This window comes from Spinacia oleracea, chromosome 2 (genome assembly GCF_020520425.1).
Source record: "Spinacia oleracea cultivar Varoflay chromosome 2, BTI_SOV_V1, whole genome shotgun sequence".
NCBI lineage: Eukaryota > Viridiplantae > Streptophyta > Magnoliopsida > Caryophyllales > Amaranthaceae > Spinacia > Spinacia oleracea.
Window position 1 is genome coordinate 42,038,470 of NC_079488.1, and position 27,343 is coordinate 42,065,812.

The 27,343-nt window shown below is 36.6% G+C and overlaps 2 protein-coding genes across 3 annotated transcripts in view; both read right to left on the reverse strand.

Annotated features, from left to right (window-relative positions):
• Positions 1-13,114, reverse strand: part of LOC130467834 (uncharacterized) — a 27,719-nt gene extending 14,605 nt beyond the window's left edge. The window contains exon 1 of the mRNA XM_056836741.1: positions 12,976-13,114. The gene's annotated coding sequence lies outside the window, so the exon portion shown is untranslated. The remainder of the gene's footprint in view (positions 1-12,975) is intronic.
• Positions 11,137-15,359, reverse strand: LOC110805207 (probable N-acetyl-gamma-glutamyl-phosphate reductase, chloroplastic). Of its 2 annotated transcripts, XM_056836742.1 has the most exons (7): positions 15,073-15,358; positions 14,826-14,972; positions 14,195-14,302; positions 14,007-14,093; positions 13,721-13,771; positions 13,530-13,607; positions 11,137-13,095 (listed from the first exon to the last, which is right to left on the reverse strand). In XM_056836742.1, the coding sequence occupies exons 1-6, from the start codon at positions 15,124-15,126 to the stop codon at positions 13,566-13,568; spliced, it is 489 nt and encodes a 162-aa protein (XP_056692720.1). In that variant the 5' UTR covers positions 15,127-15,358; the 3' UTR covers positions 11,137-13,095; positions 13,530-13,565. The 2 variants fall into 2 exon arrangements, with proteins under 2 accessions (XP_056692720.1, XP_021866501.1); XM_022010809.2 differs by lacking the exon at positions 11,137-13,095 and having other exon boundaries at positions 13,468-13,607; positions 15,073-15,359.
• Between the last annotated feature and the right edge of the window lie 11,984 nt (positions 15,360-27,343).

Below are 27,343 nucleotides of genomic sequence, written 5' to 3' on the forward strand. Positions count from 1 at the left end.
ACCCGCTATGAAGAGAATGGAGGATGGTGTCTATAGCCATTTCCTGAGAAAATTGCTGATCCAGCCGACTCATATTCTCAATGAGTCCAATCATTTTGAGAACATGTGGACTTACGGGCTCGCCTTTCTTAAGCTTGGTCTCAAGAATTTGCCTATGAGTCTCGAATCTTTCGACTCGAGCCAGATCTTGGAACATGTTCTTCAACTCACTGATGATTGTGAAAGCATCTGAGTTGATGAACGTTTTCTGCAGATCCGCACTCATGGTGGCGAGCATTAGACATTTCACATCCTTGTTGGCATCAATCCAACGATTGAGGGCAGCCTGAGTGACCCCGTCGCCAGGAGCTTCGGGCATCGCCTCATCTAGGACATACTCCTTTTCTTCCTGCATAAGAACTATTTGCAAGTTCCTTTGCCAGTCAAGGAAGTTTTTCCCGTTCAACTTCTCCTTTTCGAGAATTGATCGAATGTTGAATGAATTGTTGTTTGCCATATTAAAAACTACAATTGAAAAGAATAAACAAATAAATAACCATTCACAGTTTCTCTTAATAAACTTAAATTCTAGCATACATGCATAATTCAATGTTTATTAAGCATTTTATTCAAGTTATGTGTTCCGGCAGGTGTGAATAAAATGATTCCAAGATCCCAAAATCATTGAAGAACTAAGCACAGTTTGTCGACTTAATCCTAGAACATCTTAGGTAAGCAAAAGCCTTTTGCTAATAGTCTAGAAACTATTCTTGGTTGATAGGTACGTCTAAGAACTTATTAGGTAAACCTATCGAATTTGCCACGACATAAAAGGACTCCTTACTTATATCGTTGAGTTTCACCAAAACTAACATGTACTCACAATTATTTGTGTACCTTGCCCCTTTAGGACCAATAAGTAACACCTCGCTGAGCGAAAACTATTACTAGATTGATGTAAAGGATATCCAAGCAAGTGTATATTTTGGCATGGCACCTTTTAACTCAATTTTTAAGTTTGGAACTTAAGGCTCTTACTATGTTGGTTAGATTTTAAGTGAACTAAAATCCTTAATCATGCAACATAATCAAGCTTTTGATCTCATGCATTTTAAGACATATTTAAAGCAATAAATAACTTAAAACATGCATAAGATATTTGTGATCTAGTATGGCCCGACTTCATCTTGAAGCTTTGACTTCAAAGTCCGTCTTGAAAATCTCCGTGGGAGGCACCATTTTCTTCAAATAGGATAAGCTATAACTAATTACAACTATTTGATGGTACGCAGACCATTTTGAATTAAAAATTAACTTTGGTGCTTTAGACCAATTACATTCAAATTAATGGTACGCAGACCATATTTTCTATCCTATTTGGGCCATACTAGTCACTTCATAACCTGCAAAACAGTACATATACAATATATACCATTCACCCATTCATTATCATGAATGGCCCACATAGCTGGTTAGTAAAACACATTATGCATCACGTAAACATTTGCAGCAATTAATCAAGGTCACCAATAATCTACCAATTATTCAGTCCTTATTAATTCTAATCGAGTTGTTTTAACCTTAAGGATTTGTAGACCTAATCAAGAGTTTATGACTAAAAAGCGCTCCCACTCAAACCAATAAATTCATATGCTTTACTAATTTTAAACATAAAATTGTATTTCTAGTCTAACCGGAAACATACAAATTTAATTAAAATTTAAAGCTCATATAAATTTATAATTGAATCCAAAAATTTAATTTAATTTCAGTCGCATTTAAATTAATTCATGATTTTAATTTTAGTAAAATAATTAGAATAAATTTCATTTATTATAATTATAATATTCAAAATTAAAATCCAAGAAATTAATTCAAATTATTAATTTTAAAATTAATTAAAATTACGTGAACTGAAATTTTCAAATTAAACATTCAAAACGATCTAATCGTAACGCAAACACCCTACGCGTTGCACGCACATGGGCCGTACGCACACAGCCATTGCTGGCCATGTGCGCGCAGCCCATGCGCTCGTCGCATAGCTGCTGCTGTCTCATCGCAAGCCTCCGCACAGCGCCCCATCGCACGCGAGCTATCGCTCGCAGTGCGCGCGCGAGATCGCTCGCTGGGCGCGCTGGCTCGCTCGCTGTGCGCACGAGCCATCGCTCGCTGGGGCGCGACATCGCTCGCTGGCGCGCGACATCGCTCGCTGGGCGAGCAACATCGCGCGCTGCGCGCGCGAGCAGTGCTGGGCGCAGCGCTCGTGGCACGCGAGCTTGCGCTCGCTGCGCGCGAGGCTGCGCGCACTTGTGCGAGGCAGCGCGCGTTGTGGCGCAGCTCGCTTGCTGCCCACACGCGACTGCCTTGGCTCGCCCTTCGCCCATGCCCATTCGTTCATTGCTCGTGGCACACGACACAAGGCAGGGCTGCTGCCTTGTGCTCGTGCACTACGCCCTTGCTCATTGCATTCGTGCCGCACGGGCGACGAGCTCCCTTGCTCGTCGTCGCATGCCCGCATTATACAACACCCCTTAAGGGTAACACGAAGCGTCCATTGCTTCGTGCGTGCAAGTTATTTGAACGAATCGCATAAAAATTTAAAATTTATATTTAAAATTAATGACAAATTAATAAATATTATTAATTTCATAATTTTAGGGCGAAAAATCGAAAATTTATTATCCAATTGATTTCCGATTGTTATGGATTCAAGTCTAGGTCATAAAAATTTAAAATTTATCGTAAATTTATAATTTTTATGGTGGTTTTTAATCATAGGTTTCTAATTAAATTACAATTAATTATGAAAATCAAATTAATTCTAAATTATTCTAATTTTCAACAAATTAATCATAATTACAAATTAGATTGCATAATTAACAAGACTAGGCATTCAAACTTGTTAAACATATGCAGTAGGTCAATCAAAAATTCAAGATTTATCAACAATAATCGCAAATATTTAATTTAACATCTTAAATTTACGAAATTTTGCATTCGAAAAACTAAAACCTTCGAAAAGTCATAGTTAGGCTTCGAATTTGAGAATTCTGGGTTCGGCAGAAAAATACTATTTTTGTCAAAATTTTAGAATGCCTTTTACATGCGGAATTGACACAAAAATCACTCAATTCGGATGAGTAATGAAGAAACTGCCGAAAAACTGCGTACATATAATTAAATAAACGCAATTTGCAATTAATTAACAATTACGAAAATTAATCACCCCTTTTAATTCTTGCAAATTTGTAATATTTAACCACGTTCATGCAATTTAGATTATGAAAATAATAAGGGGCTCGTGATACCACTGTTAGGTTATGATACATATGACATTTACATAGATCATGCGGAAACAACCATTAACCCAGGAAACATATTATTTACACATAATCATATAGCATAATTTAGATGCATACTCTTTGTTGCGTGCCCTCCCTAGCTGCGCCCGAACCGAACAAGAACAAGTCTTTTAGGACTCCAAGTGTCGTCCCTCCGTAGATAGTCCACAGCACGTCCGGATCCGCCTTAAGATTGACCAACTAGAATCGCCCTTAAGGTACTAGAAAATTCGGCACTTTTATGAGCAAGATGTGTTTTAATTTTCTCTCAAAAAACTCACTTTTGAATACTTTGAAACTTGTGTATAAAATTATGACCCCTAGGCCTTTATTTATAGAGTTATGGAAAAGGAATCGTAATCCTAGTAGGATGCGAATTAATTGGAATTAGAATCCTACATGAATTCTATTTAATTAATTTATCCAATTAGGAATAGAAACTTAATCATACACTGACTCTTGCATATTCAGGAATCACGCATGAGCACAAACTCACACACACACGGCAGCCACTAGGGCTGCCCATGCGCGTGCGAGCAGCAGCCCGCGCAGCACGGCCCACGCAGCCGTGGCCCTTGGCGCGCGCTGGGCCTGCCTTGCGGTAGGCCTGGCCGCTGCCTTGGCTGGGCTTGTGGCGCGCATGCTTGCTGGGCGATGGCCCCGGCTTCGTGCTGGGCCTTCGTCCGGCAAGCCTCGTCCGATGCTAATTCGTACGATACGCTTCCGATTAAATTTCCATTTCCGGAATCTATTTCCGATACGAACAATATTTAATATTTCCGATTCCGGAATTAATTTCCGTTTCGAACAAATATTTAATATTTCCGTTTCCGGAATTATTTTCCGATTCCGGTAATATTTCCGATTCTGACAATATTTCCGTTTCCGGCAATATTTCCGATTCTGGTAATATTTCCATTTCCAATAATATTTTCCGATACGTACCATGTTTCCGTTTCCGGCAACATCTACGACTTGGATAATATTCATATTTCCGATACGATCCATATTTCCGTTTCCGGCAATATCATCGTTTCCGGAGTATTCATTTCTTGCCCGTGACGATCTTAGCTCCCACTGAAACCAAGATCCGTCGGTTCCGAATATTCATAGATGGAGTATTTAATGCCATTAAATACTTGATCCGTTTACGTACTATTTGTGTGACCCTACGGGTTCAGTCAAGAGTAAGCTGTGGATTAATATCATTAATTCCACTTGAACTGAAGCGGCCTCTAGCTAGGCATTCAGCTCACTTGATCTCACTGAATTATTAACTTGTCAATTAATACTGAACCGCATTTATTAGACTTAACATAGAATGCATACTTGGACCAAGGGCATTATTTCCTTCATACTTTTCTCCCACTTGTCATTTTGGAAATGTGATCCTTCTCCAAAAAGACACCATCTCGAGCAACAAACACTTTGTTCTCAGATGTATTGTAGAAGTAATACCCCTTTGTTTCCTTTGGATAGCCCACAAGGATACATTTGTCAAATTTTGGATGAAGTTTGTCTGAAATTAATCGTTTGACGTATACTTCACATCCCCAAATCTTAAGAAAAGACACATTTGGAGGTTTTCCAAACCATAATTCGTATGGAGTCTTTTCGACAGCTTTAGACGGAGCTCTATTTATAGTGAGTGCAACTGTATTTAGTGCATGTCCCCAAAATTCTAATGGAAGTTCGGCCTGACCCATCATTGACCTGACCATGTCTAGCAAGGTTCTGTTCCTCCGTTCTGACACACCGTTCCATTGTGGTGTTCCAGGAGGAGTCAATTCTGATAGAATTCCACATTCTTTCAGATGGTCATCAAATTCATAGCTCAGATATTCACCGCCTCTATCAGACCGCAGTGCCTTAATCTTCTTGCCTAATTGATTCTCTACTTCACTCTGAAATTCCTTGAATTTGTCAAAGGATTCAGACTTATGCTTCATTAGGTAGACATAACCATACCTACTGAAGTCATCAGTGAAAGTGATAAAGTAGCTGAAACCACCTCTAGCATTTGTACTCATTGGTCCACATACATCTGTATGGATTAAACCCAATAGTTCATTTGCTCTTTCTCCAACTTTAGAGAAAGGTTGCTTTGTCATTTTGCCAAGTAAACATGATTCGCATTTACCATAATCCTCTAAGTCAAATGGTTCTAGAATTCCTTCTCTTTGAAGTCTTTCTAAGCGTTTCAAGTTTATATGGCCTAATCGACAATGCCACAGATAGGTGAGATCTGAATCATCCTTTTTGGCCTTTTTGGTATTTATGTTATATACTTGTTTGTCGTGATCTAATAAATAAAGTCCATTGACTAATCTAGCAGATCCATAAAACATCTCTTTAAAATAAAACGAACAACTATTGTCTTTTATTATAAAGGAAAATCCCTTAGCATCTAAGCAAGAAACTGAAATGATGTTTTTAGTAAGACTTGGAACATGGAAACATTCTTCCAGTTCCAAAACTAGCCCGGAGGGCAACTACAAATAGTAAGTTCCTACGGCTAATGCAGCAATCCGTGCTCCATTTCCCACTCGTAGGTCGACTTCACCCTTGCTTAACTTTCTACTTCTTCTTAGTCCCTGTGGATTGGAACATAAGTGTGAGCCACAACCTGTATCTAATACCCAAGAAGTTGAATTAGCAAGTATACAGTCTATAACGAAAATACCTGAAGATGGAACGACTGTTCCGTTCTTCTGATCTTCCTTTAGCTTCAAGCAATCTCTCTTCCAATGCCCCTTCTTCTTGCAGTAGAAGCATTCGGATTCAGAAGTGGGTTGACTGACCTTCCTCTTTGCAGATTTGGCGCCAGTTTGCTTAGTTGGGCTGGCCTTGTTGCCACCTTTCTTAGCATTCCTCTTCTTTCCAGATTTCTTGAACTTGCCCCCACGCACCATAAGCACATCCTGCTTATCACTTTTGAGCGTCTTTTCAGCGGTCTTCAGCATACCGTGAAGCTCAGTGAGCGTTTTGTCCAGACTATTCATACTGTAGTTCAGTTTGAACTGATCATACCCGCTATGAAGAGAATGGAGGATGGTGTCTATAGCCATTTCCTGAGAAAATTGCTGATCCAGCCGACTCATATTCTCAATGAGTCCAATCATTTTGAGAACATGTGGACTTACGGGCTCGCCTTTCTTAAGCTTGGTCTCAAGAATTTGCCTATGAGTCTCGAATCTTTCGACTCGAGCCAGATCTTGGAACATGTTCTTTAACTCACTGATGATTGTGAAAGCATCTGAGTTGATGAACGTTTTCTGCAGATCCGCACTCATGGTGGCGAGCATTAGACATTTCACATCCTTGTTGGCATCAATCCAACGATTGAGGGCAGCCTGAGTGACCCTGTCGCCAGGAGCTTCGGGCATCGCCTCATCTAGGACATACTCCTTTTCTTCCTGCATAAGAACTATTTGCAAGTTCCTTTGCCAGTCAAGGAAGTTTTTCCCGTTCAACTTCTCCTTTTCGAGAATTGATCGAATGTTGAATGAATTGTTGTTTGCCATATTAAAAACTACAATTGAAAAGAATAAACAAATAAATAACCATTCACAGTTTCTCTTAATAAACTTAAATTCTAGCATACATGCATAATTCAATGTTTATTAAGCATTTTATTCAAGTTATGTGTTCCGGCAGGTGTGAATAAAATGATTCCAAGATCCTAAAATCATTGAAGAACTAAGCACAGTTTGTCGACTTAATCCTAGAACATCTTAGGTAAGCAAAAGCCTTTTGCTAATAGTCTAGAAACTATTCTTGGTTGATAGGTACGTCTAAGAACTTATTAGGTAAACCTATCGAATTTGCCACGACATAAAAGGACTCCTTACTTATATCGTTGAGTTTCACCAAAACTAACATGTACTCACAATTATTTGTGTACCTTGCCCCTTTAGGACCAATAAGTAACACCTCGCTGAGCGAAAACTATTACTAGATTGATGTAAAGGATATCCAAGCAAGTGTATATTTTGGCATGGCACCTTTTAACTCAATTTTTAAGTTTGGAACTTAAGGCTCTTACTATGTTGGTTAGATTTTAAGTGAACTAAAATCCTTAATCATGCAACATAATCAAGCTTTTGATCTCATGCATTTTAAGACATATTTAAAGCAATAAATAACTTAAAACATGCATAAGATATTTGTGATCTAGTATGGCCCGACTTCATCTTGAAGCTTTGACTTCAAAGTCCGTCTTGAAAATCTCCGTGGGAGGCACCATTTTCTTCAAATAGGATAAGCTATAACTAATTACAACTATTTGATGGTACGCAGACCATTTTGAATTGAAAAATAACTTTGGTGCTTTAGACCAATTACATTCAAATTAATGGTACGCAGACCATATTTTCTATCCTATTTGGGCCATACTAGTCACTTCATAACCTGCAAAACAGTACATATACAATATATACCATTCACCCATTCATTATCATGAATGGCCCACATAGCTGGTTAGTAAAACACATTATGCATCACGTAAACATTTGCAGCAATTAATCAAGGGCACCAATAATCTACCAATTATTCAGTCCTTATTAATTCTAATCGAGTTGTTTTAACCTTAAGGATTTGTAGACCTAATCAAGAGTTTATGACTAAAAAGCGCTCCCACTCAAACCGATAAATTCATATGCTTTACTAATTTTAAACATAAAATTGTATTTCTAGTCTAACCGGAAACATACAAATTTAATTAAAATTTAAAGCTCATATAAATTTATAATTGAATCCAAAAATTTAATTTAATTTCAGTCGCATTTAAATTAATTCATGATTTTAATTTTAGTAAAATAATTAGAATAAATTCCATTTATTATAATTATAATATTCAAAATTAAAATCCAAGAAATTAATTCAAATTATTAATTTTAAAATTAATTAAAATTACGTGAACTGAAATTTTCAAATTAAACATTCAAAACGATCTAATCGTAACGCAAACACCCTACGCGTTGCACGCACATGGGCCGTACGCACACAGCCATTGCTGGCCATGTGCGCGCAGCCCATGCGCTCGTCGCATAGCTGCTGCTGTCCTATCGCAAGCCTCCGCACAGCGCCCCATCGCACGCGAGCTATCGCTCGCAGTGCGCGCGCGCGAGATCGCTCGCTGGGCGCGCTGGCTCGCTCGCTGTGCGCGCGAGCCATCGCTCGCTGGGGCGCGACATCGCTCGCTGGGCGAGCGACATCGCGCGCTGCGCGCGCGAGCCATCGCTCGCTGGGGCGCGACATCGCTCGCTGGGCGAGCGACATCGCGCGCTGCGCGCGCGAGCAGTGCTGGGCGCGGCGCTCGTGGCACGCGAGCTTGTGCTCGCTGCGCGCGAGGCTGCGCGCACTTGTGCGAGGCAGCGCGCGTTGTGGCGCAGCTCGCTTGCTGCCCACACGCGACTGCCTTGGCTCGCCCTTCGCCCACGCCCATTCGTTCATTGCTCGTGGCACACGACACAAGGCAGGGCTGCTGCCTTGTGCTCGTGCACTACGCCCTTGCTCATTGCATTCGTGCCGCACGGGCGACGAGCTCCCTTGCTCGTCGTCGCATGCCCGCATTATACAACACCCCTTAAGGGTAACACGAAGCGTCCATTGCTTCGTGCGTGCAAGTTATTTGAACGAATCGCATAAAAATTTAAAATTTATATTTAAAATTAATGACAAATTAATAAATATTATTAATTTCATAATTTTAGGGCGAAAAATCGAAAATTTATTATCCAATTGATTTCCGATTGATATGGATTCAAGTCTAGGTCATAAAAATTTAAAATTTATCGTAAATTTACAATTTTTATGGTGGTTTTTAATCATAGGTTTCTAATTAAATTACAATTAATTATGAAAATCAAATTAATTCTAAATTATTCTAATTTTCAACAAATTAATCATAATTACAAATTAGATTGCATAATTAACAAGACTAGGCATTCAAACTTGTTAAACATATGCAGTAGGTCAATCAAAAATTCAAGATTTATCAACAGGAATCGCAAATATTTAATTTAACATCTTAAATTTACGAAATTTTGCATTCGAAAAACTAAAACCTTCGAAAAGTCATAGTTAGGCTTCGAATTTGAGAATTCTGGGTTCGGCAGAAAAAAACTATTTTTGTCAAAATTTTAGAATGCCTTTTACATGCGGAATTGACACAAAAATCACTCAATTCGGATGAGTAATGAAGAAACTGCCGAAAAACTGCGTACATATAATTAAATAAACGCAATTTGCAATTAATTAACAATTACGAAAATTAATCACCCCTTTTAATTCTTGCAAATTTGTAATATTTAACCATGTTTATGCAATTTAGATTATGAAAATAATAAGGGGCTCGTGATACCACTGTTAGGTTATGATACATATGACATTACATAAATCATGCGGAAACAACCATTAACCCAGGACAACATATTATTTACACATAATCATATAGCATAATTTAGATGCATACTCTTTGTTGCGTGCCCTCCCTAGCTGCGCCCGAACCGAACAAGAACAAGTCTTTTAGGACTCCAAGTGTCGTCCCTCCGTAGATAGTCCACAGCACGTCCGGATCCGCCTTAAGATTGACCAACTAGAATCGCCCTTAAGGTACTAGAAAATTTCGGCACTTTTGAGCAAGATGTGTGTTTTAATTTTCTCTCAAAAACTCACTTTTGAATACTTTGAAACTTGTGTCTAAATTATGACCCCTAGGCCTTTATTTATAGAGTTATGGAAAAGGAATCGTAATCCTAGTAGGATACGAATTAATCGAAATTAGAATCCTACATGAATTCTATTTAATTAATTTATCCAATTAGGAATAGAAACTTAATCATACACTGACTCTTGTAGATTCAGGAATCACGCATGAGCACAAACTCACACACACACGGCAGCCACAAGGGCTGCCCATGCGCGTGCGAGCAGCAGCCCGCGCAGCACGGCCCATGCAGCCGTGGCCCTTGGCGCGCGCTGGGCCTGCCTTGCGGTAGGCCTGGGCGCTGCCTTGGCTGGGCTTGTGGCGCGCATGCTTGCTGGGCGATGGCCCCGGCTTCGTGCTGGGCCTTCGTCCGGCAAGCCTCGTCCGATGCTAATTCGTACGATACGCTTCCGATTAAATTTCCATTTCCGGAATCTATTTCCGATACGAACAATATTTAATATTTCCGATTCCGGAATTAATTTCCGTTTCGAACAAATATTTAATATTTCCGTTTCCGGAATTATTTTCCGATTCCGGCAATATTTCCGATTCTGACAATATTTCCGTTTCCGGCAATATTTCCGATTCTGGTAATATTTCCATTTCCAATAATATTTTCCGATACGTACCATGTTTCCGTTTCCGGCAACATCTACGACTTGGATAATATTCATATTTCCGATACGATCCATATTTCCGTTTCCGGCAATATCATCGTTTCCGGAGTATTCATTTCTTGCCCGTGACGATCTTAGCTCCCACTGAAACCAAGATCCGTCGGTTCCGAATATTCATAGATGGAGTATTTAATGCCATTAAATACTTGATCCGTTTACGTACTATTTGTGTGACCCTACGGGTTCAGTCAAGAGTAAGCTGTGGATTAATATCATTAATTCCACTTGAACTGAAGCGGCCTCTAGCTAGGCATTCAGCTCACTTGATCTCACTGAATTATTAACTTGTTAATTAATACTGAACCGCATTTATTAGACTTAACATAGAATGCATACTTGGACCAAGGGCATTATTTCCTTCAAAAACTGCCCAGACCCTATTTTCAACACCTGGCTCTGGGCGCTGAAATCTTCGGCGCCCAGGCCTGGGCGCTGAAAATACCTGGGTACGTCTCTTTTCCTAATTCTTTGTGGATTAGAACTCTGCAATTCTATCTTTCCACGAACTCTTCCCTATAAATAGACCCCTAGTTTCGACGTGAAACAACACACAACAACACATAATATATTCTGAGTATTGACTCTGAACCCCTTAGCCTAAGCCTCTCGCTGCGAAACTGTTCACGCGTTCTGTCGCAATCGATCCATAAATCGAACAGAACGTATCCTGTCCCATAATCGAGATTCGTTAAATAAAAAGGAGAAATAGCAAAGTCAAAGTGGTTAGTTTTCTGAGAACCGTGACGCACCTCTCAAGGGTGCGTCGTAATGTGTCCCTTTTCGATGATTTAACTGCTTTCCTCGCCCTTTTTATGAACTGTTAAACTAACCTAATATGATTGTTCTATCACGCCTAATAAATATAATATTTTTAGGAAATCGGATTATCATGCTAGGTCCCTTAATGCTAATTAAATCAGATAATCACGATCGAATTAGTATTATATACTGCATATTGCTAAAATCAATTCAGATTAGTTTAATAGTTAACGCATGTCCCTTCAATTATTTATGCTGAGCTAGTAAGGATATCATGCCTCTGGAGTTATCGACGAGCGAATTACTCCTCTCGGTAGTTACAGTCCCCCGAACCCTCAATCTCTACCTTGCGGGTGTATATTGAGAGATCCCCACACCAGGGATCACAAGGGAACCTACGGCCGTCGTGGTCAAACATAATTGCACTCCCTTTATGTCACGATAACCGGGTTTTGTCAGTTTTTCTCATTGTCGTTAAAAACTGAATGGCGACTCCTATATTACTAGTCAATTGGGTGTATACTCACAGGAAATCCAATTACACTTGATTGAATAAAAAGAATCGTCACACCCACGAGGGACAAGGTCACGCATTAGCCTCGCGCTTTTTCGACCCTCTCACAAATAGGCCTCCTTGCTCTTGCTTTGGAGACTAAGTCGGGTAGACTAATAATATCTTCTTCGATCTTCATCTACCAAAACCCGTAATTTAGATGGTGGACAATGGTGCACCTTAAAAACACAAGTACATGGCTAAAAGAACATTCAGTTACGTGAAAAGTGAAATAATATATTATTTTTTAAAAACAAAAAAGTGAAATAATATATTGTATGTAATTTTGTCTCAATGTCATGTTCTTTTGCCTATGCACACATGTACTTTTGGTTCACCAATCACCATTGTCCATAGTTCACGAATTGACCAAAACCTCACCCGTAGCTCCTTTAATTTAGGGGGTGTGAATATAAAATTTAATCAGTTTTCATCTCCTAAGAGTTCAAAAAATGGATAGAGTGTCTGCTCCTGCACAGTCTTTTCAACTATTCACTTTCACCATTTAACTATAAAGAAAAACCCCCAAACAAAAAGAACCTGGGAGGGGGAGGGGGGGGGGGGGGGGGGTTAAGCAAAAACTCCAAATAACCTCCACTGAAATTGATGTCATAAAAAAAACCTGATTTTAACATGAATCTCTCACATAACATGTTTGAAGCATTACGTATTAGTGTATTACTATGATAATTTGTAAATTTCTTAAAATCTAAACTTTGAAACATATGCCCCACCTAGATACAAACATGCTGCATACTATTTCAAAACATGTCAATCTTCGACATCTAAATTAATAGCCTGAAGCTGAAATACATAAGTAATGTTACACAAAATTACAACTCAAAGTCCCTTATTACTTAAATCTCACTTACAATCTACAAATATATACAGGAACCAAACTCTTAAAAAGGTAAAAGTAAATCATTAGAAGCATAAATAGGAAAAACTAACCTTTAACAGGGGAACAAGAGGCAGTTGAATCGTTGTTGGGTAACAACCCGGGTTGGGAACTAGCCGAGCATTCTGAATTTCTTGCCTTAATATTTCTGTTAAACCATATACGACTTCTTTCTAGGAGCAAGAAAACCAACAAAATTTAAAGGAAAACGGAGAGAAAGGATGGCTTCAAATTTTAAACCAAATTCTTAGGATATTGAAGACATCTTGCATGTGAAACAATAAAAAGTACATGATAAAATGCATGACTAATAAAGTTCTATCATCAGTAACATATTCAGGCACTTTCATGCCATTGCTTCCGGAAGGGGAATACATACAATAGATGTATTAGCACTTAGCACTGAGATGTCATAAGAAGTTTTACCATCGAAGTCATCAATAATTGTTTGTGTGTTGGACTCCATAGTACACAACATTTATTTACTAAGACAATTTCTTATGACTTGATTATCATACCGCAAAACAACATAGATTGACCAGGACATGATAATGACAAGAAATACGGTTACAAAAAAAATCTTCCATAGACACCATAATTGGCATACCTGTAATTCCGGTGCCCTATGAGGCTGACCATACCATTACTCATACTCAGCAATATCTCGCAGTCGGAAGTCCTGAAACTATTCATATTAATTTCAAGCAGTTAAACTCTCATGTTATAATAAATAAATAAAAACTTTATCATGGAAACTAGATAAAAATCTAGCTTCAGTAAGCTGCATTGGACACATACCGCAGAAAGATCAACAACTTTTAGCGAGTGAGGAAGAGCTTTAATTATATCCTGAACAAAAAGAATGGGGATGTTACATGTTTATAATGTCACACTAAAGAAAAATATTATGAAACACAAACTTGATAATTCAATTGTCTTCAATTGTTGCATGATTAACAAATATATAACTGAGAGAAGAGACGCCTTCATAGGGACGCCTATAGTTTTTGTGTCACACGGATTGACTTCATTCCACATGTAGGATCGTATTATGCAAAGCTTGACATGTAAGGTAGAGAAATACCTGTGTTGTACCATGGGGCAAACAACAAAACACGGCATCAACTTTTGAAAAGTCAACATCGTTGACAGCAAGCAAATTCGGCAAGTTCTGCAAACAAGAAGATATCCATCTTCATTGGCAGGTTCATTAAAAACTAAAGCAAAAGCACAAACTTGCAAGAGAGAAACAAAAGTACAATTATGTCATACTTGGGTGACCAGATGTGGGAATACTGAAGCAATTGATTGCCCAGCCTTTCGATCGGCAATCATCAAAGCAATACCAAAATATGGGTGATTGGCGAGCAGACGGACAATCTAGAAGAAGGAAGAACAGAAAACGGAAAATCATTAAATCAAAGAGAAAATTAATCTCAAAATCAATTAAAAAAAAAAAGCTTCAGCGAGCACCTAAAAAACATAAGAGGTATTTCAATCTTAATGCAAAGTAACCATAAAACATAATGCAGAAAAAAGATAACTTATTAAACAAGTACCCTATGTTGTTTACGACTCTTCAATTCACCTCAAGTACTCGAGTTACATACTCGATAATCAAATCAGAAGTTGTTATATCAATTGGACACTTCATTTTTCAGCCTAAGTCATGCAAACACAAGATGGTTGTGACAAGTCCAATTAACATAACAAGTACCCATTAATGCTCCTTTATCATTTTAGAGATTCACAAATAACATAGATTTCATAATTTACAATAAAATGTATGCACTGTCAAACTTTACACGAGCGAAATTCCTTTTTCCATTGAATCAATCAAGCATTTTTACAAAATACTCACAAATTTTTGCAATAAATGATAAATTTCATGAAGAAACTATACCTCTGAACCAGTATATCCACTAGCACCAAGAACACCAATTCGTACACTTTTCTGCACATTATTCTTCTCGGAAAATTGCAAGTTCATTGGGGCTGAAGCAATTGAGCTACGAACATAAAATTTAACATTTCCACCCTTTGCTTTGCTCTGCCATTCTTTTCCAATATCTATTAAAATTTACTCAATTTTTGAAAATTTTAAACAATACAAACAGACCCACAAAAAAATGAGCAAGAATCATACTAACCTTTAGAAAGCATGATTTAGTTACATAAGATGAAGTGAAAACCATGGAGTCCATCTTTTTGAAGCAAGAATGATGAGAGAGAAAAGAAGAAACTGTCGGAGTCACCAAAGTAGTGAAGGTAAATTGTCGGATTATGCGGCGGCAGCCACTTCTGCACAATTGAGTTGGGGAGATTACAATTTACAATCAATAACGATTATCGATGCACCATACAAATCACATGGTATAATCGTAAATAAAATAAGAAATTCATTTAGTGGGAGAGCCAGGATTTCACGGATGGTGGGTCACCATCGTCCGTCGCTCACCATAAAATCAATAATCAATGCATAAATAAATAAAAAATAATACTTTAAAAAAAGTTCATCTCAAAAGTAACAAGCGTCAGTTATTACAACCAACAATACTTCAAAATTACAATTGTTCTCTATGAATTTTCATGTTTTGATATCTATCTATTACATCATTCATGTTAACATACAAAAACAAGTCTCTCTCTACTCTCTAGATAAGTATCAAACAATCATTCAACAACATTTGATCTCCCATGCTATTGCACAAAATGCGTTTGGAATTACATTGATTATATAAATGCAATTGGAATTTCATATATAAAAGCAAGTTGCATATTTGCATCTGTTTAGAACCTGAACCGCTAATAACTCGCGAGTTGGAACGCAAACCCGACCCGGTTATATTCAACCCAAACCGACCGGAAAATATTAACCCGATTAAGATCCTAAACCCGATAATAAACCGTTCCGCAGCAACCCTATCCGTTTGAATCCGAGCCGAATGGATTCAAAATCCGTTAATGACCCAATCTGTTTCAATCCGAACCGTATGAACCCAGGGAAAACCTGTGTACGTACAACCCGAATTGTTTTAATCCGTAACCCACTTAATCCGAACCATTTACAACTTGTATCCCATTTAATTCGAATCGTTTATAACCTATAGCCCGTTTAATCCCGCTACTCCCGCTACTGGTCTTAAATTCTTAACACTTCTAAAAGTTAGTTATTGACTTTGCCGTCCCCTAATCAAGGCCTCAATATATTAGAAATTGTGATTTTATAATTTGAAACCAAATTCACATGACCCGAAGCACAACCCTTTACCCCTTTTATCACGCTATTGATTTATCCACATTGTTTGAGCCTAAACACTAAAAAACTGAACCAATATAAACTTGAACATGATGTAACCCAGTATACTTGTCAACCCGACCCATTTACTATAGTCTCATTTGAAAAATATATCGAGCAGAAAAAACATCTATATAATATACTAAAAGAGAGGAAATCAATGTGGTGATGACAAATGTCACTCATTGATTCGCCTCTCTTTTAGATATAAAATAAATTAAACAAAAAAATTATTTGTTAACTTTCACCTTAAAAAGTACTTGATTCTATTTTCCTAAAAAAAAGATGCCACTCAATACATGGGGAATATTTTGTAAAATCTTTTCTATATTTTGTTAACAAATATAACCAATATGATTATATATCTTTTTATATAAAAAAAAATAGTCTATTATATGGAGTACGTATTAGGATGTTTATAAAAAATAAATTGCAGTAATCAACCGATCTGTACTTACATAATATATTAGAATACATATAATTAGAAAATCAATACAATATAAATAAGAGTGTATAAAAAAAAAGTTATTGTAGTACTCTATAATATTTTAACAACTAAATTCGATAATTATAGCCGCCAATGATTGTATTATTTTATATTTTAGACGTAATATATTTAGCAACTAAATTCGATAATTATCACCGCCGTTGATATGATAGTAATATTTTACTACTTTAAAAAAAATTATGTAACTTCCTTAAACAAGAGAAAAACTTGCGTAATCTAATCTATCTACTACGTAATTCCTCAATTTTTTAGATGCAACTCTTTAATTTTTTACATTAGTTTTTATATTCACACATCGCTCTACGTTTTTCCATCTTTTTTTGGATTAGTTATTCATATTGTATGTTGAACATAGTTATGTATTCCGTAGCATTTTGTCGACTTTGTCTAAATATTTACATAATACTACCATTTTATCTATTAATCTATATACTATACTAAAAGAGAGGAAATCAATGTGAAGCTGACAAATGCATCTCTTTAATTTATCTCTTATAGATATACAAAAAGACTAAAAAAAAGTATTTGATTCTATAGTGATTTTGTTAACTTGCACCTCATAAAAATATTTTATTCTATTTTCCTTAAAAAAAAAAAAATCATTCTACACATGGGAATTATTTTGTAAATTATATTTTCTATAATTTGGTAAAAAATATGACCAATATAAGAATATATTTAAAAGTAGGATTCTTATAAAAATATTTTTTTACGGAATACATAGTAGGATTCTTATAAAAATTTAAAAGTAGTCTACTGATACTGGATAATTATAATACAAATAAATTTGAAAATCAATCAAGTATATGTGATTAAGAGATAATTTTTTTACTATAGTACTCTATAAAATTTTAACAATTAAATTCGATAATTATAACCGCCATTGGTTGTACGATTTTATTAGTAGTATATGTAGCAACTACATTCGATATAATCCATGCCATTGTTAGTAATAGTTTACTTTTTTTTTTAAAAAAAAAAAAACATGTAACTTCCTTAAACATATATTGCGTAATTTAATGTATCTACTACTATACTACTCTACTACTTAATTCCTCAAATTGTAGATAAAACTCTTTGATTTTTGTACTATCTATTATATTCACACATCGCTCTACTTTTTCTATTCTTTTGGTGATTATTAATACTATATGATGAACATAGTCATGTACGGATTTTCCAGTAATATTTTTTTGGATTAGTATAAATACTTGCACAATGTTGTAATTTTTTTTTAAATAATTTTTACTTATTTGATAGTTTAAGATATTAACAATTGTTACTTATTAACAACCGTGAAAATAAAATTGGTTAATCCAAAAACATGGAAAAGTAGTATACAAGAAAATCAATATGCAACTAACACATGGTCCTCTCTACTTAAAAAAGCTCCACCAAATATTTTAGGCTAAACCATTGAATTATATTTTGGTCAATTTTTAACACCATCTATATACACAGTACTATACCAAAGTAGAGGCAAATCGACGTGGAGCTAACAAAATGATGTTCTCTGAAGTGCCTCTCTTATAATATAAATAACTATCGTATGATAAAATAATTAATATACTTCATATTTATTTTACCTACATCGTACATTCTAATTACTTATCGATTATACTACGAAATACTTATTTACTTATGACCAATAAATTTGTGGAGATGTTTAAGTATTAGATGATTACTCATATGATTAAGAATGACTCATAATAATCGATTATACTACTAAGCACTTATTTACTTATTTACTTATTCTACCTACAAATGTTTATACTCTGTACTATAGTTTGCGGAGATGGCAAACTATATATGTATCTATATCTATATATTCTGTACTATACCAAAAGAAAGTTAAATTGATGTGGAGATGACAAATATCGCTATATGATTTGTCTCTCTAGCTTATTATAACATAAATAATGACTAATTGTAAACTACTAGATGCAATATCAATTTTTGTTTAGAAATTATGTCATATACTGGATGCGGATATGTATATACGTATGTTTACCTTTGTTCATTTATTATTTGTAATCAAATGAATCTTTGCATGCATTTTCTGATAATCGATATAGAAAATATTATAATAGTTGAACATGTACTATAAATTATATTATCATAATACTATCATCTTTCTAAGAATTAGTGTCATATAATGAATACAGATATGAATAACAAACTTGAACTCTTGATTTTTATATTTTACAAGGTTGTCTCAAACATTTTAGATTGGACATGCATGCATTGCTAATCCTTCATCTAATTGATTATGAATATGTAAAAAAAGTTACTACTAACTTACATATTATAATGTTTTATTTATTACTCAATTACTCTAATCAGACAAATGTATTGTCAAAAACTCTAGAATAAGTATTAAAATTCAAAAATATCTTACCCAAAAAAAAACTGAGTCTACGGGTGGGTTATTTTAGGCTGGGATACTGGATACACCGAAGGGGGAGTCATGAAGCAGGGATACATTTTACTTTGTACCTCTCGAGAGGGGATTGAGAGTGGTGGGTATCGTTCCTATCGCAGATGGAGGGGATAGAGATGAGAATTGTAGGCGGGTATAGTGTGCAGGCCTCGCCTCGCCTCAAAGTCATCTCTAACTGAATACATTAAATGGTGTAATTAGGTTTTAAGTGGTCGGGTAATGAAGTTAATGGGGGACTGTGCGAGTATTAACTGGGTATTACTATCGAAGTGAATGGTGGATGAGATCATTAAGTTTATTCTTGACACAACATGTGAATGAGAAAGAAAATAAATTTATTTATGTACTCTTATTTGTTTTAACTGTTTTAATAAATATGACACCGAATGGGAAATAACAAATTTATCCATCATTAATTATAATTTGGAGGTTAGCTATAATTAAGCTCTATTTTAATGATAATTGTCTACCATATTTCATATAAATTTATGTATAGATTATAAATCGTGCATCGCACGGGTATCATACTATAAGAAACTATAATCAAAGGCAATAATCAATTTAAGTCAAGTTTCCAAATAAAGTTTATTTATGATAGACAATCTACAAAAGTTGGTCTAAATAGAAATCTAACACAATATTAAAAATCAGAAATAATTATTTTTCAAACAATTAGCCATTATTGATCAACTGTTAACATTGTTTCAAAACAATCTCATACTCCATTCAAATACCACTTATTATTATTATGAGTAAGAATTCATAGAATATGTTATTAGTATATTAATTAGGATTCAAAATATAAGAGACTAAGGTTGATGAATCATTAGTGATATTGAAGAATATAATTTTGAATAAAACATAATATATAATACAAGTTGGGGGCGGATGTCCAACATCGATACGACTAAGTAATACTTGAACAAATTATTTTCTCTTGTTTGGATGATGAACTATACTGGAATGTATTGTCTATTAGTTTAATTCTTACTCTTACTATCATACTCATTATTTGTTTTATTGCGGTTCTTTTCTTTTTATATATCCGAGGTTCGAATCTCACTCCTCCTTCTGTAATTATATTTCTCTTGTGACCGATTCTCACCAAAAACAATTATATATTAATCAAGTGATTAAATCAAAGAGTGAAAAATGTAATAGACTACGATTTAATCTATTTTTATGGGGTGTAATTGTAACAAAATATCCATACAAAAACATATTTCAATATTAATATACTAACTCCGTTTCAAAATGATTTTTACACTTTTCTTTTTAGTCTGTTTCATAAATGTTTTTTAAATTGTTCTTTGTTCTATTTTATGATATAAAAATCTACTATCTTACCCCTCTTACCCACATTTCTACACATCTACCTTACTTTATCCATATTTTATTATATGCACCCAACTTTTTACACACTTTTCATATTTGTTTTAATATTTATGCAAATAGTAACCCGTAAAGATCATTTGAAACGTAGGTAGTACATCTTAGTACACATTTTGTTCAATTTGTTAATATAGATTAGAGAATATACACGTTTTCCATAATATTGTATGTGGGAAAATATATATGTTTGGATCATGTGAAATATTTTATGTCAAAGATTGTTGCGATTTATTTTTTAAAATTTTATTGCCATTCATATTGATACTCGTTATACAATATGTACTCCCATATTAATATTTCAATTTTCATGCGAGCCTATAAATTTTTTATTTAATTATTTTTCCGATATTTCTAACCTATGCACAAACACAATCACACAACCGCCATCGATCTCCTTTATATACTCCGCATTGATTTTCTCTTTGCTCTCAAATGATGTCAATGTTAAAGAATATCGACAATATCGTATATATGGACTATGGGAGATTGATTCTCCTCCGTTTCAAAATCAATGTCACTTTTCTTTTTAGTCCGTTTCAAAATCATTACTTAATTTCTCTCAATAGTCATGGACTCATGGCGGTTAGCATCTGTCTCAATAAGACAATAAATTGCGATGGTCGCGTATGTCGGGTGTTGATTAGTTGGAGACTAAAGAGTGTAATATCTTGTTGAGTTTGTTGCTCTAGCGCTAGATTGATTTTACCAATGATGGCAGCCATGGAAATAATATCTATTTAAGGATAAATATCCCACATGTATTTTTCTTTGCATTGTTTTCGGTAAGTTCCAAAAATACAATTTTCACACAACTGATAAAATTTACTTCGTCAAGTCTATGGGGTGTAATTGCTTATTTAGGCATTTCTTTTTTCAATAATGGATCATTCTTATTGTATGCATTTAGGTGTATATAGGTTATTAACTTAGAAAAACCATATTCCATATTAAACATTAATATGAAAATGATTGTTGCTATATGGTAAGCTACACACATTAGTTAATATATACTTCGTATAAATTAGTATAAAGTTAAAGATGAATATGAGTATTGAGTATGACGATATAATTTTATTTTCTTTAATTAAGAGTTTGATATTATTCTATATATACCAGAGAATATTTTTTAAAAATATATTTATTTTAATTAAAAGAGAGGCAAATCAGAGAGCGACATTTGTCAGCTCCACATTGATTTCCTCTCTTTTAGTATAATAATATAGATATATAGATAGGTTCTTCCAGTCTTCCCCTTCCCTTCAATCTCATCCTAAAAGTTTAATCGAACAACAACTAACAAATTAAATTAACAAGAAACCTATTTCAAGTTCATTCTACAACTCTACAAGGAATTAACTGGTGACTAAGTAAGGAACCCTAACTATTTTTCTGAATTTTTGAGAAACTAACTATTTTAAGTTTAATTGAAGAAGGAATTAAGTACCTGCCATGGAGTTAGAGATGTTGAGTCGTCCGAATGGGTGAGTGGCCGGCGGTGGTGGGTAACTCGGCACTCCGACAATGGTTGGTAGTTAGGCGGCGGCGAAGAGAGAGAACGGAGGCTTGACTTGTTTAGGTCTCTGACTGCAATTCGTGGGTTTGAAATTGCAATTGCGGTTGAATAAATAAAAACCATAAATGTTCTCATAAATAATAAAAGAATAAAGCCAAGCTCTTCAACAAATTAGTAAAGAAGCCAAATTCAAAATACTTCATAAAATGAGAAACTTCAGTAAAATATATGACAAACATAATTACATTGACAAAAAGGATAAACTGTGGAAAAAGAAAGAAGCGTGAATCGCCAAATTGTTACACCTACCATAGATTCCTGTTGCATGTTCAATCTATTGATCCCAAAGATGGAAATATTGGTGATAATATATTAATTTGTCTACGGAAACGGAGACGTCGGTGAGTCGGTGACGCGGCGCCGATGAGAGGCAGGAGGTGAGCGACGTTCGGAGAAGAAGTACAGGGGACTGAAGTACGGGGAGAAAGTTGAGCAATTTCGTTTTAATTTTTATTTATTTTGTAATCCTAAATCCAGTAACTTTTTATTTCGTACCTCCGTCACTGGCTCACTGCTCATTCATTTAGATTCAATTTTTATTAAAATTAATATTTATTCATTTTATTTTAAATTTTATTAAATTAATCTCAAACTTTATTCATTTAATTCACTTTTTTATTTCTTGTTTTATTTCCACCTTTTTTTTCTTATCATGTATTTACGAAAATTATCATTTTAATTATTTGTAATATTCACAAAACACATTTATTGATTTTCAGTTTTCTATTGATTTGTATTTCATATGATGATCATATGAGTTGTATTCAATTGGTTCCAATTGGGCTCTGTTTGTTTTGACGAAAAACAATTTTTTGGGAAATGATATTCTCATTTTTCTTGTTTGTTCAGTTGATGGTGGCAAATAATTTTTCTAAAGAGTTAAGCTAATATATGGGGTGCAACCTTTTGGAATTTTCACCATTTAGGGCCGGTATCTTTTTTTTCTCACCATATGGGACCTCATTTCCTACTTTTAATCATATTTAACTAGAGTACTTTAAAATGTTAGGTCCTTAGGTTAAAAGATTAGGTACTTGGGTTAAAAGATTAAAGTAAATCCAAAGTTTGAAGACTAATATTTTTTTGTTTGTTCACCTTTCAGGACATGGACTTTCTTTTTCAACATTTGATACTTCATCTATGTTTCCATGCAATTCAAATTCAATACACTTAGGGGGTATGTTGGAAATGGAGTGGAATGGAAACAAATAAGAAGGGGAAAGGGTAATTTTAACTATTTCTATTATTGATTGTTTGATATATCATAGGAAATGAATCACTTATGTACGATTTTTTTACTTAAACGTTTGGTAAGTAATAAGAAAAGAAATATATTTTGTAGTGTATTCTACATCTATACCACAAATAAAACCCTTAATAATAATAATAATAATAATAATAATAATAATAATAATAATAATAATAATAATAATAATAATAATAATATTAATAATAATAATAATAATAATAATAATAATAATAATAATAATAATTCATCGGTTTTGCGGTGGTTGCGGCAAGGGTACGGCGTTTCAGCGGTGTTTTCAGGTGGCAATAGGCGGTTACAATTGCAGTTTCTAGTGCAGGCTTAAACGGCAACGGTGGGTCGGTTTTCACGACAGTTTTGGGTCGGTTTTAGGCGAGTATCCGCGGTGGTTCAGGCGACGGTCTTGACGGCAGTATTGGGTCAGTCTCAGGCGAGTTCTTGGCCAGTTTGTGATCAGTTTCCGGTTGTGTTTGTCGTGTGTGTTTGTGGGCGGTTTGTTACCGGCAGTGTTTGTGCCGGCTTTTGTGATCAGTTTCCGGTGTGGAGGTTCGTGGTTTATTTGGTGTTTTAGGAACGCTGGTGGTGTGGGGTGTGTTTGGTGCAGTTTTCAGGCGAGTTTCGGCGGTTAGCGGTTGTTTTCCGGTGGTTTCTGGTTCATATTTCGATAGCAGTTTTCGGCAGCAGTGGTTTCTGTTTTCTCGGCAGTTTTTGGTCAGTTTCGGGACGGTTTGAAGCGATTTTATAGGGCAGTTTGCGATCAGTTTCCGGCGGTGTGTTGGTATAGTTTGGGTTTGTTGTGTTCGTTGGTGTGGTGTTGGTGTGTTGTGTGTCTTCGTGGGTGTGTTAGTGTGCTTGGCAGTGGGTACGTTGGTGTTTCTTTTTTGGTTGAAGTGCTTTGATATGGCGGCTTCCGTGGAGAAGTTTCATTGCCCTTTTGTTGGTCTTAGCGGGTGCTTGGATGGAGGTGGGCGTGGTTTGGTGAGGAGTTCTCTGATCACTCACTTACGGGATCGTCATTGTTGCACTGGTGTGCGGGATGTAACCCGCCATTCCCTTACTACCAATTTGCATGTTTTGTCTACGGCTGAGGTGACCTTTCGTCGTATGGGAATTTGGCTATGTGGAGATTGTTTCAAGACGCATACTCATCGTACTAGGTGTCGACGTGGCAGTGGTTCTAGTACTGTTTTTGTGGACCCACCTAATTCTGGGGATGGTACTATTCGTTTTATTCTTTACGGTATTCAAAAACCACAAGCTCCTACTACCGAGCTGGCTACTTCTGATGCGCCTCGAGAACATCATTTTTCTTTTGATGTTGCTCTTCTAGACACTTTATTGCCTAAGCGGTTGCGTTCTGTGAAATCCATCCCTCCCAAATCTCGTTTGGGTTTTTCGCGAGTTCTGAAAGGGGCGCTTGATAAGGTGATTTGCAGACCAGATGACATCGCTTGTTGGGTTCAGTTGCTTGTGTTACCTCTTTGTGTCCTCAAGACTTTTTCTCCGCGAAGTAATCATGAGTGTTCCTCCGGTGTTAGGCGGCGACGACAGGAAGAGGGTATCACCACTGCTATTCGTTCTTGGGGTGTGCCTGGTGGTTCTGAGCAACTTGTCATAGACACATTGGCTAGCATGTCTCCCCCTCTATTGGATGTTGACGAAGAACATGATTTGGCGGTGCGTAATATTAAGCAATGCAAGAGAAAGATTTCTGACGGTCACTACACTGCTGCCGTTAGAGTTCTTTCGTCCTCAGGTCTTGCCCCTTACAATGATGCTACTCTTGCAGATTTGCAAGCAAAGCACCCTTCCGTTCCGGTCCCTACCTTACCGGATATCCCTGTTGATCATCACCTTACTGCTTCCTCCGCTGTTGTGTTGGAGCAGATTAGGGGCTTTCGCGTGGTACTTCGTGCGGTAGAGATGGCTTGCGTGCTTAACACCTTTTGGATTGTTTGGGTGGTGCTGCTGTAGCTGTTTCTGATGAGTTGGTGGATGCTATCACTCAGCTAGTTAATCTCTTTCTTGATGGAAAGTGTCCTGCTGAGCTTGGAGGATATATTGCTAGTGCTCCTCTTACGCCACTTGTTAAGCCTGGTGGTGGTATTCGGCCTATTGCTGTGGGCACTATTTGGAGGCGCCTTGTTTCTAAGGCCGGGGCTGCTTTGATTGGTCCGCGTTTAGGAAACTACTTAGGAGGGCTTCAGTTTGGAGTTGGGGTTCCAGCAGGTGGTGAGGCCATTCTCCATGCTGTCAATCGTTTGGTTGAGGCTCGTGGGGACGATGTTGGCTTCTCTATGTTATTGGTGGATTTTCATAATGCGTTCAATTTAGTTGATCGATCGGCTTTAATGCGTGAGGTTCGGCTACATTGTCCTGCACTTTCGCGTTGGGTTGAATTCTGCTACTCTTCTCCAGCGCGGCTGTATTATGGGGAGCATACCTTGTGGTCTTGTCAAGGTGTGCAGCAAGGGGATCCTCTCGGCCCTTTGCTTTTTTCTCTGGTTCTACATCCATTGGTGTGTCAAATCAGAGACTCTTTTGATCTATCTCTTCAGGCTTGGTACTTGGACGATGGCACTATCGTTGGTGACACTTTGGTGGTTGGAAAGGTCTTGGAGTTGATTTTGGAGGAGGGTCCTCATTTAGGTCTCCATGTTAATGTTGAGAAGACAGAGGTTTTCTGGCCTTCGGAGGACCCACGTAGTCGTCTAGAGGGTGTCTTTCCTACGGATATTGCTCGTCCTGCGCTTAGTGTTAAGTTGCTTGGTGGTCCAGTCAGTACGGATTCCTCTTTTTGTAAGGGGTTGGTTTCGCAACGTGTGTCGAAGACTGTTGTGTTGATGGATGCTGTTGCTAAGCTTAATGATCCCCAATGTGAGTTGTTGCTTCTTCGTGCGTGTACTGGAGTTTCTAAACTCTACTTTGCTATGCGCACTTATCCGCCTCATCTTTTTGAAGCGGCCCAATTATCTTTTGATCTGGCTCTTCAGGCTTCTTTAGAGCGTATCGTGACTGCTTCGGGACCTGGGTTCGGTGACTGGCAATGGCGTCTTGCCACCTTGCCTTATTCTTATGGAGGATTGGGTGTTTATTCAGCTGGTGATGTTCGACATTATGCTTTTCTTGCATCCCGTTTGCAGTCTTCTGGTTTGCAGGATTCGCTTCTCCGGCTTTCAGGTGTTGATGGTCCGGGGCCGGCCTTTGATGATGCTCTTGGTCTTTTCAATAGGACCGTGGAGACCGACTGTGAGGGGGTCGAAAAAGCGCGAGGCTAATGCATGACCTTGTCCCTCGTGGGTGTGACGATTCTTTTTATTCAATCAAGTGTAATTGGATTTCCTGTGAGTATACACTCAATTGACTAGTAATATAGGAGTCGCCATTCAGTTTTTAACGACAATGAGAAAAACTGACAAAACCCGGTTATCGTGACATAAAGGGAGTGCAATTATGTTTGACCACGACGGCCGTAGGTTCCCTTGTGATCCCTGGTGTGGGGATCTCTCAACATACACCCGCAAGGTAGAGATTGAGGGTTCGGGGGACTGTAACTACCGAGAGGAGTACTCGCTCGTCGATAACTCCAGAGGCAGGATATCCTTACTAGCTCAGCATAAATAATTGAAGGGACATACGTTAACTATTAAACTAATCTGAGTTGATTTTAGCAATATGCAACATATAATACTAGATCGATCGCGATTATGTGATTTAAATAGCATTAAGGGACCTAGCATGATAATCCAATTTCCCAAAAATATTATATTTGTTAGGCGTGATAGAACAATCAGATTTAGTTAGTTTAACAGTTCATAAAAAGGGCGAGTAAAGCAATTAAATCATCGAAAAGGGACACATTACGACGCACCCTTGAGAGGTGCGTCACGGTTCTCAGAAAACTAACCACTTTGACTTTGCTATTTCTCCTTTTTATTTAACG